This window comes from Felis catus, chromosome A3 (genome assembly GCF_018350175.1).
Source record: "Felis catus isolate Fca126 chromosome A3, F.catus_Fca126_mat1.0, whole genome shotgun sequence".
Lineage (NCBI taxonomy): Eukaryota > Metazoa > Chordata > Mammalia > Carnivora > Felidae > Felis > Felis catus.
Genome location: NC_058370.1, coordinates 18672652 through 18685030, shown reverse-complemented (window position 1 = coordinate 18685030; position 12379 = coordinate 18672652). Strand labels below are relative to the sequence as shown.

The window sequence follows — 12379 nt, the reverse complement described above, 5'->3', positions numbered from 1 at the left end:
AAACATAAACATGCAAATACCTGTCATTGCAGCAATTCCACTCTGAGGAATCACAAATAGTCATCTACTCTACCCCTCATTTTATAGATAAGATAATTGGGTCAGAGAGATGAAGCAACTTGTCAAAAGGTTATATTCCAGGGAGTGGCAGAGCTGGACATCCTATAGGAAGTAGGGATTCCCAAGAAATGCAGCACAATTAAGTCAATGTTTCCAAAAAGTTAGAAGTATCCCAAAAGACAGATTATCAGTATTAAAAAAATATAAAATTATAATCTCCAAAGTCAATAATACACCAGGAATATTTTTATTTTTCAAGGCACCTTGTTGGGGGCTTGGAAAAGATGTCTGTTGAGAATTTAAAAAATATGACAAAAAATATTTTTCATTTGTCTCAAGGTCAGTGGAGAAAAGACAAAGAGCCTTAATAAATTGTTTCAGTTTCTACCAAGAAGGACATTAAATCACCACTTCAAAAATGGCCCCAAAGGGAATGGATTGGAGATGATGGACCATGACACAACCAATAATTTACATTATATTGACAATTTACTAAATAGAGATAAGCACCTAGAACATAAGATGAAATGGAGAGGAAAACTGATAAAAAAAAGACATCCAACAATGCTAGCTCATAAACCACACCGTTAGCAATAAAACCCACTTTGCTGATTCAAAATTAGCAACCTAGGATATTCCTGGAAAAGACACTTAAACATATGAATCCAGATAAACTAGATTTGGGTCAACTGTAAAGGATTTAAGAACCAATGGAGATATTATGGCCTAGGTCAATGGTTCCCAAACAGATTTAAGGACAAACCTGGGTTATTTCCCCAAGAATCACTGAAGTACTTGAAAATCAAGACTTTAATTAAGAAAATCATCCATGGTACAACACGGATAGACCTTGAAAACATTATGCTAAGTGAAAGAAGCCAGGTACAAAAGACTACATATTGTACAATTCCATTTATATGAAATGCCCAGAATAGGCATATCCACAGAGACAAGAAGTAAATTAGTGGTTGCTAGGGCCTGGGGGAAGAGGAAATGAGGAGTGTCTGCTAACATGCATATGGTTTCTTCTGGGGGTGATGAAAATGTTCTGGCATCAGATAGTGGTGATCTTTCCACAATCTTGGGACTACACTAAAAACCAGTGAGTTGCACAATTTAAAAGTATAGTAGAATTTACAGTATGTGAATTACATCTCAATTTTTAAAAATCCAATATAAGAATATAACGAAAATGGTCCGCTCATATGTTGCTGACAGCTGCATCAAGTATTAAAAAAAGCCTTTTTTGCAGGGGCATGTGTTAACAATATTAAAACTTTAATTATGGATATGCTTTTAAACTGAGCAATTTCTCTTTTACAACATAAATTAAGGAAATATTTAGGTACTCCAAAGACAGAATATCTGATGCAGAATTTTTTTTTTTAAATATTTTTTTTTCAACGTTTATTTATTTTTGGGACAGAGAGAGACAGAGCATGAACGGGGGAGGGGCAGAGAGAGAGGGAGACACAGAATCGGAAACAGGCTCCAGGCTCCGAGCCATCAGCCCAGAGCCTGACGCGGGGCTCGAACTCACGGACCGCGAGATCGTAACCTGGCTGAAGTCGGATGCTTAACCGACTGCACCACCCAGGCGCCCCTGATGCAGAATTTTTAATAAAGGAAAAAACTATAAATAACCTATTGGTCAATCTTTAGTAAAATGTTTAAATTAATAGCATATCCATTATATGGAACAGTATTATGCAGCCATTGTGACATTATTGTATTATATATTATTAATTACAAAGTTTTAGTTGACATAAAAAAAAGTCCACAACATGTTGGAAAGTGGGCAAAAAAAAAAAATCTATGATCTAATCCCATTTTTATTGTTTAAAAAAAATTATTTTTAAGAGAGAGAGAGAGAGAGAGCACATAAGCAGGAAGGGGCAGAGAGAGAGGGGGACAGAGAATTTGAAGCAGACTCTTTGCTGACAGCACAAAGCCTATGTGGGGCTCAAACCCATGAACTGTGAGATCATGACCTGAGCCAAAGTCGGACTCTCAACCGAATGAGCCATCCAGGCGCCCTCTCTGGTTTATTTTTTAAAAACGCTATTTATCAACACCAGTTTTTTAAAATAAATTTAGGACATGTATCAGATATTAACCATCATTATGTCTGGGTGACAAGACTGTAGGTAACATTCCCTTCTTTTTTTCTTTCCTGAGGGTTTTGTTTCTATCTGTCTCCCATAACTAGAATGTAAGCATCATGAGGCAGTGACTGCAGATTCCCCACTATCTTTGTGGCTTACAGTAAATCTCAATCATATGATTACTGGATGAAATGAGTGTTTTCAATTTGAAAAACAAAGGAGAAGTCTACAAAATTGTGCATGTAAACAAAATGAAAACAACAAATTCCTGTGTATAGAAGAACAAATGGAAGAAAATCAACAAAAAGTGAATAGTATTCATTTAAGGCTGTGGAAATTTGGTTGTTTAATTTTTCTAAACAAACAGTAACAAGGATATTACTTTCACAATACTTGTAATAAAAATATCTTTTAAAAATTTTTATGTTTATTTTTGAGAGAGAGAAAGAGAGAAAGAGAGCAAGCATGAGCGGGGAAGGAGCAGAGACACAGGGAGACACAGAATCTGAAGCAGGCTCCAGGCTCTGAGCCCGACACGGGGCTTGAACTCAGGAACCAAGAGATCATGACCTGATCCGAAGTGGGACACTCAACCGACTGAGCCACCCAGGCGCCCCAAAATATTTTCACAGGTATATAATAGAAAAATTTTAAATACTTTAATAATGAACAGGAAAGGCTGTTTTGCCAGACAATTTACACTCTTCCAAATTATCACGATTCAGGAATCAAAGGCAGAATATGGGAGGCGCTGGCACTGTGACCACATTTGACTGAGTGCTGGACAAAGACAGCGCTCTTTGCACTCAAGCCCGAAGGCCCCCCCTGCACGCCCTCCATATGCACCTTGAACCTGACAGGGAGTACGGCCCAGCCAGTTGCTGCTGTTGCCTGCCTCAAGCTCTTCCATCTTCTCCAGTAGGAAGGGGACAATGTTCTATGTTCAGACTTACTTAATATCAAGAAATTAGCTAAACATAAAAATGAGTAGAAAAGCTTATCTAAATTTGAGACCTTGTGACTTTTAAAGTCCAAACAATAAAAATGAAAATACAAAGAACTGCTACTATTATGAATGAGTTGGTGTGCAGACATTTCAGGTGGCAATTGCTATTTTCCAATTAAAATGAGGAGTGCAAAAAAAAAAAAAAAAAAAAAGAGGAGTGCCTTACTCTTTCACCTTCACTGTCTTCTGAAAGAATATTCCCTATGGTTACCTGACTGTGGGATACACTACCGGCGAAAACCCCACATATCCTCGCCTTTATTACACTGCCATTGTGCTGGGCTCAGTCATCTGGCAAACAAGGCTTTGCTGGGTGAGCAAGACCCAGGAACAAAGTCCAACTGTGTGTGTGTGTCCTGTTTCCTCCTCCATTTAGGATATTCCATCTCTCTTCACCCAGGAGTCCTGTGCTCTGGGTGATAAAGCAGGCATTCTGACCCTGACATGGCTCCACATGTAGTCACAGCTGGTCAGCACCAGGAGGAAGAAAGATCAGTTTCAGGCATCTGATGATAATGCAGGGAGTGGTGTCCAGGAGGCTCTCAGGTATACTTTCCAAGAGTCATTTTTATAAGAATGAATGAGACTACCCAGGAAGAATGAATGGACAAAGAAAAAGAACAGGACCAAAACCTGACAAACACTGATGTTTAAGGGCCCCCAGAGGAGGAACCTAGAGAGAGGGTGAGAGGGGGCAATCAGGTCAGTGATGTGGTGGGGAAAAGAAAGTGTGAGTGTCACAGAAGCCAGAAGATGAGAGCACTTGAAGACACAATGATTATAGGCATTGCATGCTGTGGAGAAGCTGGTAAGTTAAGGACTGAAGAGTGGTGAACAGGTTTGCCAACTGTCTCTCACCAAAATCCCAGAATCTGTCATTTCTAATCCTCAACTCTATTATCATATTTTCGCATTTAAAACTGGGGGGCAGGGGGGTTTTTCTCTTATGATGTTCCAAGAGTATTAGAAATCTGAATTCTCCAGATCTGCAAAATCAATCTAAACCTTGTTAATTCCAGGCAGTAACAAAAACTGGGGGCAGGTAGATTATTAAATTTAGATGCTGACAGGGAATAAACAGAGGAAACAATACTTAATAAGTGCCTTGGCCTATCCTCCAGTTAATGCTCTCCATGTGACCATTTGCATCCACAGGTTCAGCAACAGATACATTTAAATCCCTTTTCTCTACAGGATGCTTTTAAATCTTCCTTTTTAAAATACAAATCAAAACCACACTCAGATATCACCTCATGCCAGTCAGAGTGGCCAAAATGAACAAATCAGGAGACTATAGATGCTGGAGAGGACGTGGAGAAACGGGAACCCTCTTGCACTGTTGGTGGGAATGCAAACTGGTGCAGCCGCTCTGGAAAACAGTGTGGAGGTCCCTCAAAAAATTAAAAATAGATCTACCCTATGACCCAGCAATAGCACTGCTAGGAATTTACCCAAGGGATACAGGAGTACTGATGCATAGGGGCACTCGTACCCCAATGTTTATAGCAGCACTCTCTCAACAATAGCCAAATTATGGAAAGAGCCTAAATGTCCATCAACTGATGAATGGATAAAGAAATTGTGGTTTATATACACAATGGAGTACCACGTGGCAATGAGAAAGAATGAAATATGGCCCTTTGTAGCAATGTGGATGGAACTGGAGAATGTAATGCTAAGTGAAATAAGCCATACAGAGAAAGACAGATACCATATGTGTTCCCTCTTATGTGGATCCTGAGAAACTTAACAGGAACCCATGGGGGAGGGGAAGGGAAAAAAAAAAAAAAAGAGGTTAGAGTGGGAGAGAGCCAAAGCATAAGAGACCCTTAAAAACTGAGAACAAACTGAGGGCTGATGGGGGGTGGGAGGGAGGGGAGGGTAGGTGATGGGTATTGAGGAGGGCACCTGTTGGGATGAGTACTGGGTGTTGTATGGAAACCAATTTGACAATAAATTTCATATATTAAAAAAAAAAATATTCCCTTAAAAAAAAAAAAGACTTTATTTTTAAGTAATCTCTACACCAATGGAGGGCTCAAACTCACAACCCCTAAGATCAAGAGTTGCATGCCAGAAGCCCCTAAACCTTCCCTTCTTTAGGCTACATAATCGTAGTTTCATCCATCATACTTCATATGAAATGAGTCAATGTTCTTTTATTTATTTATTTATTTTTGAGAGAGTGACAGAGACAGAGCATGAGCAGGGGAGGGGCAGAGAGAGGAAGACACAGAATCCAAAGCAGGCTCCAGGCTCTGAGCTGCCAGCACAGAGCCTGACGCAGGACTCGGACCCATGAACCATGAGATCATGACCTGAGCTGAAGTCGGATGCTTAACCGACTGAGCCACCCAGGCGCCCCAAAATAAGTCAATGTTCTTTTACCGTCCTGGTCACTATACTCTGGCTTCTCAACTATGTTTCAGAACACAGAACAAATTATGACAACAACAAAAGTCTGTCAAGGTATGTCAAAACATAGAGAAAAGGATTCAAGGCTGAGATTGCTTTCTTTGGAAGAGGGAGAATTTGGATACGGTCCATTTTAAGTCCTTTTGAAACATGACTCCAGGGTGAGGCTGTTTAAAATCCTGGTTCTACTAAGCAATTTACTAACACTCCCTCTTTAGGCATGTTCAAACCAAATGGAAGGTCTGACTAGTATTAGCCCTTAAGACCCTCTGCAGGGTGACACTGAAAAGTCTAAGAAATTAATTATTCATCCATATGATCAACTGTGCTATTTATCTTTCACTACTCTGAACTGTGGGTCATTATCTGCTGATCTCTTATTAGTGTTACACGCACCATCCTCGGGATTCAAATCCTCACCTCCCCCTAGTAAAGAACAGGTAGGACCAACACTTTTGGGAATTTGGTGGCCAGCTAAATCCACCATGCGTTTTATCTTAGTTTATCGTAGGTCACCACCCAAAATAGTACTCCGCACTCAGGTCATGGGGTGTGGACAGAAGGTTCTCTCATAATTACTGCAAGTCTGAGTTAACTTCCTGGTCACAGCTCCAAGTTTTACTCCTATTCACAGTATTACCTATTCCTATTGTGTTCATGCTTATAAACCTTCCTCTACATTGGATTTGTGCCCCCCCGCAAACCCTCTTACCTGCATCTTATATCAAATAATTATTTATCATACTTTGTACTTCTCTCAGTACCACACAAGGAAGCTGGGATGAATACAAATGAGTATTTCCTTACCATAGGTTTGTCACTGCTCACATCAGCAATGGATCTGTTCCCTTACAAAGAAGTACTTTTAGGAGTGCCTGAGTGGCTCAGTTTTGATTAAACATCCAACTCTTGGTTTTGGTTCAGGTCATGATCTCACGATTTGTGGGTTCAAGCCCCACACCGTGCTCTGTGCTGACAGTGCAGAGCCTGCTTGCAATTCTCTCCCTCTCTCTCTGTCCCTCCCCAACCCATTCACTTTCTCTGTCTCTCTCAAAATAAATAAATAAACTTAAAACACACACACACACACACACACACACACACACACAGAAGTACTTCTAGCTGCACTATGCGTCAGTAGTGCTACAAGTTTTCAATGATTAGAATTCACATTTTATTCCTCTTGCAAGATTTTTTTTCTGCATAATATTGCTTAGTCTTTTTAGGGATTAAAATATATACATAGATTTCTTGGGAAAAAAAGTTTATTTTTTGATTATAGATAAAAGACTATAGCCCCTGATGACTCATTCTTAAATGTTTTATTATAAAAGTCTACTTTTCTTGCAACACTTCTTTAGTCAGTACAGTCAATCTCTAAACCCTTTGTTCTTGGCACACTACTCTTGCTATGTCCTTTCTGGTTAAACAGTAGTATGATTATTTATTACCAAGTTTTGATTAACTTACAAAATCTTTCATCTCGGTTTAATTTACCTTGATAAAATTTTGGACAAGGAAATGAGTAATTTTCAAGAACAGAATGTATTTACATGTCATTTTCCTCCAGAGAAGAGGAAAAAAGAATTTATAGGAATGAGGGTTTTTAAAGAGTGGACATTTTATTTGGTGTTACTTCTTTTTTCTTTTTCTTTTTTTTTTTAAGTTTATTTATTTTGAGAGAGAGAGAGTGCACACATGCATGCATGAGCAGGGGAAGGGTGGGGATAGACAGAGAATCCCAAGGAGGCTCCACACTCTCAGCACGGAACATGCAGGGCTTGAACTCACAAACCAAAACATCATGACCCGAGCTTCAATCAAGAGTCAGATGCTTAACTGACTGAGCCAGCCAGGTGCCCTGCTGTTACTTCTAACACTTTAAAAAACATGGTTAAGGGAAAGGACAAACTTTGGTGGTTAATTTTCTCATTCTACTGGACGATTTCCTTGCCACTGACACACTGAATGGCAAACACTTGATGAGTTATCCCATTTAATTCAATACCTTGTGAGGCACATATGATTGCTCCCACTCAAATGATAGAAAAAAGGTGTGAACTTGTCCAAAGTTACACAGCAAAGTGGTAGCTAGTTTCAATTCTATCTACCAGAATCAAAGCCCAAGTTCATTCTAGAACATGGGCCTCCCCTCTGTCTCTATGCACATGCTCAATGCTGGTACCTATGGATTGCTTTGGCACGAAGGGAATTTTCTATTTTCGTGCTCTGCAACCAGTTTAGTCACAGTTTAGTCACCAGCATGGCCTATCACCTGCACCTGAGAGAAGCAGGATCGATTCCTCCTGGAAGTGGCTCCACTTAATTCACTTGCTCCCCTATCACAGCTAATACCAACTTTTAAGTATGAATTCCACCCCATTGATCAACACTACTAAGTGAAAACTCATCTAACCTAAGCTGCATAATAGCTGGCTGACACATTAAGGTCTTAATATGAACCAGTAAAATCTCAAGAGAAAGAAACCTGAATTCATGTTGGTATAATTTCGGTAAAGAGTATTTTTACTGAAGGGCGCCTGGGTGGCTCAGCTGGATAAGCATCCGACTTCAGCTCAGGTCATGATCTCACGGTTCGTGGGTTCAAGCCTTGTGTCGGGCTCTGTGCTGACAGCTCGGAACCTGGAGCCTGCTTCAGATTCTGTGTCTCCCTCTCTCTCTGGCCCTCCCCCACTCATGTTCTGTCTCTCAAAAACAAAAAAAAAACAAAAAACCACAAAGTGTTTTTACTGAATAAAAGCTTACCTTAAAGGATGTTTAAAACATTAAATATGCAGAATGTTTTAAGAAATATAAACCTGCCCGTGTATCATAAATGATAATAGTTTTGAAGGCTTGGGGTTCTCTTCACTAATGTGTTCTTTTTAACAGAGGTTTTAATATTCTACTAGATGGATGTGCTATGATTTAAATAGTCCCCTTTCTGATGGACATGCAGGTTCCTTTCCATTTTTGCTTCTATAAACAAAGCAGCAGCAAAAACCTTTGTTCACCCATCTGACACCTGTCTGAGTCTACCAGTAGGATAAATTCCTCACAGAAGGCGCTGCATTCTCTATAGTGTTTGTCTACCAGCTGATGGCGCTACAGAGCCGGGATACAAAGAAATCAGTGTGTGGATAGCGTTTAGTCACTGCTTTTCCTGTTAAGAATTGGCAGCAAATGAGTCAATTATTTCCTAAAACAATTTGTTTTGGTTTGGTTTCACAAGGACCTATCCACTGGGAGAGAACAGAGAATAATCCTTGTAACCATATCCCTAGGTCACCCTGTATCTAACTAGTCAGTGCTCTCTAGCAGCAGAGAGCAAAGCGGCTGATCCCACCCAACCTCTTCACACGGTCTCTGTGAAGGGCAGGGGTTCAGATACTCCCAGTTACCAGGCTATCTTCCAATTCTGTAAAAGCAAAATAGCCCATCAGAGGTAGCATGTTTCCAAGAGATGGAGGGAGGTCCCCTCTCACCTCCCTGAACCACACTGGTTGGAGTCTCTGGGTTCCTTTGAATATGGAACCACCTGGAACACAAAAGCACCAACTAAGGAAAAGATCTTGGCAGGGTGGGTCACACAGGGTCATAAACGTTTTTATCAATTCTCCTCCCCTTCAAGAAACCAAATGCCCAATAGCTGATGTTTACTTCCTTCCAATTAGTTTATTACTTTGTCTAGGAGGAAATTTCTACACATCATTATGAGTACAAATTTTATAGATTTTAGATTAACCAAACAAATAAAATGATGAATACATAAAAACTATAAAGAATTGATCACAGGGGTGCCCGGGTGGCTCAGTCAGTTAAGCACCTGACTCTTGATTTCAGCTGAGGTCATGATCTCACAGTTCATGAGTCCAAGCCCCAAGTCCAGCTCCATGCTGAGTGTGGGGCCTGCCTGGGATTCTCTCTCTCTCCCTCTCTAGCTAACCCTCTCCCCCATTTGTGCTCTCTCACTCTCTCTCAAATAAAAAAAAAAATTTAATTAAAAAAAATATGTGATCACTTACCTGCTTCTCTTTCTTTTGTATTTTCATTATCATCTATTGAAGGAAGTTACTTACTTCTGTAAAACATAAAAAAGCCAAAGATTATGGTAAAACCCAAAATAAAACATTTTTTTTTTTAACGTTTATTTATTTTTGAGACAGGGAGAGACAGCATGAACAGGGGAGGGTCAGAGAGGGAGGGAGACACAGAATCTGAAACAGGCTCCAGGCTCTGAGCTGTCAGCACAGAGCCCGACGCGGGGCTTGAACTCATGGACCGTGAGATCATGACCTGAGCCGAAGTCGGAGGCCCAACCGACTGAGCCACCCAGACGCCCCCAAAATAAAACATTTAAGGTGATCTCAGGATTAACTGTGACACATGAGGAAAATACAGAAGAGAGTTTCCTTCTACAGAATATTCACAATCTTGTAACAACAGTCAACAGCCAGCCCCCAGAGTATGGTCCTAAGTCTACCTGATTTATTGCTTCAGATGGGTGGAGTCAAAAAGACACTATCTTTGTAGACAAAATAAGTTATAAAAGATGCTAGCATATGAAATTACAAAAGAAGCTAAAAGAGAGACATAAAATAATGTTATGAGGCATAATGGCATAAAATATACCAAGAGGATTGGAGGAGAGGGGGTAAAAATAAACTATCCTCATTTCTTCTGGAAGGAAATCAATAAATCATATCTACTACTGATAAATAAAAAAATTAAAATATACACAGTAAAAGAGAGAGCTAAAAGAGTTAAAAGTAGTTCTCCTGAAGGACTGAGAGGGAAGCTGGTGTGAGACAGGATAGGTCACTCTTGCATTTCATCACATGCCCCCCATACACTTTGACATTTTAAACCGTGTGCATACATTACTTGACAAAATAAGTTTCATTCCAACATTTAGTATGATTTTAAATGACTGATTCTACTGTACCCAGATTTAAGCCCCCATCTCCACTGAGTGTGCCCATGATGCCCATGATGACACTGAACTTTTTCTCATAAGTGACTTTTGAGCACCACAGCAGTAAGAGCCCAGCAATTTGGCTCTGGAGGTCGAGAAGTGCATTGGGGCATTGTGGGAACCAGAAAGAACCTGAAGAAACCTGAAATTTGGGGCTGCCTGAATCACTAAAAGGTAGACTGGCCCAAGTCTAAAGCGCTCACCTTCCTCATATACAAACAAGGGAGGGATCCTAGAATCTCAGCTTCCAGTTCTAGCCCGGATGTAGACACCGCCTCATGTTTATTTTGTACTTTGATTTCCTGGACATCTCACAGAGCTAGAGAACACTGCTCCCTCAGGAAACAATTCCAGAGGCACATAATTATCCTTATGTTCATAATTATTTCTTATATCCAGATGAATGTGATGCGTGTGTCTGTCCACTTGGGTTTTTTTCCTCCAAGAGTCAGAGGGGTTTTCTGTAAGAAGAACTATAAAAAGCTCATGAGCATAGCATCTAAGTTGCTAACAAGCTGCAAAGTGGGCAGAATCAGGGGAAAAAGAAGGAGGGCAGAAAGAATTGGCCAAATCAAGAAAAGGGAAGGTCAAGTTAGTAAATGATGATGGAACAAGTATTCACTTCAAGAAAACTGTAAACTCCACAACCCGTATCAAAGTAACACATTCTTCACAGAGGTAGAACAAACAATCCTAAAATTTGTGTGGAACCAGAAAAGACCCCAAATAGTCAACACAATCTTGAAAAAGAAAACCAAAGCTGGAGGCATCACAATCCCGGACTGAAAGCTGTATTACAAAGCTGCAATCATCAAGACAGTATGATACTGGCACAAGAACAGACACTCAGATCAATGGAACAGAATAGAGAACCCAGAAATGGACCCACAAACGTACGGCCAACTAATCTTTGACAAAGCAGGAAAGAATATCCAATGGAATAAAGACAGTCTCTTCAGCAAGTGGTGCTGGGAAAACTGGACAGCGACATGCAGAAGAATGAACCTGGACCACTTTCTTACACCATACACAAAAAAAAAGTCAAAATGGATGAAAGACTTCAATGTAAGACAGGAAGCCATCAAAACCCTAGAGGAGAAGCAGGCAAAAACCTCTTTCACCTCGGCCACAGCAACTTCTTACTCAACACGTCTCCAGAGGCAAGGGAAACAAAAGCAAAAATGAACTACTGGGACTTCATCAAGATAAAAAGCCTCTGCATAGCAAAGGAAACAATCAGCAAAACTAAAAGGCGACCGACAGAATGGGAGAAGATATTTGCAAATGACATATCAGATAAAGGGTTAGTATCCAAAATCTACAAAGAACTTATCAAACTCAACACCCAAAAAAACAAATAATCCAGTGAAGAAATGGGCAAAAGACATGAAGAGACACTTCTCCAAAGAAGACATCCAGATGGCCAACTGACACATGAAAAAATGCTCAACGTCACTCATCATCAGGGAAATACAAATCAAAACCACAATGAGATACCACCTCACACTGTCAGAATGGCTAACATGAACAACTCAGACAACAACAGATGTTGATGACGATGCGGAGAAAGAGGATCTCTTTTGCACTGCTGGTGGGAATGCAAACTGGTGCAGCCACTCTGGAAAACAGTATGGAGGTTCCTCAAAGAATTAAAAATAGAACTACCCTATGACCCAGCAATTGCACTACTAGGTACTACAAGTGTGCTGTTTTGAAGGGGCACATGCACCCCAAAGTTTATAGCAGCCCTACTGACAACAGTCAAAGTATGGAAAGAGCCCAAATGTCCTTTGATGGACGAATGGATAAAGAAGGTGT

General features: G+C 40.2%; 1 protein-coding gene across 6 annotated transcripts in view; it reads right to left on the bottom strand.

Annotated features, from left to right (window-relative positions):
• The window catches only part of CHD6 (chromodomain helicase DNA binding protein 6), a 205477-nt gene that overhangs the window by 139309 nt on the left and 53789 nt on the right, over nucleotides 1-12379 (bottom strand). For 5 of the 6 annotated variants that reach the window (XM_023251244.2, XM_023251248.2, XM_023251247.2 and 2 more), the window contains exon 2: nucleotides 9612-9667. The exons of the other annotated variant lie outside the window; for it this stretch is intronic. In XM_023251244.2, the coding sequence (XP_023107012.1) occupies nucleotides 9612-9644 (33 nt within the window). In that variant the 5' untranslated portion in view covers nucleotides 9645-9667. The remainder of the gene's footprint in view (nucleotides 1-9611; nucleotides 9668-12379) is intronic. 6 annotated transcript variants of the gene reach the window in all.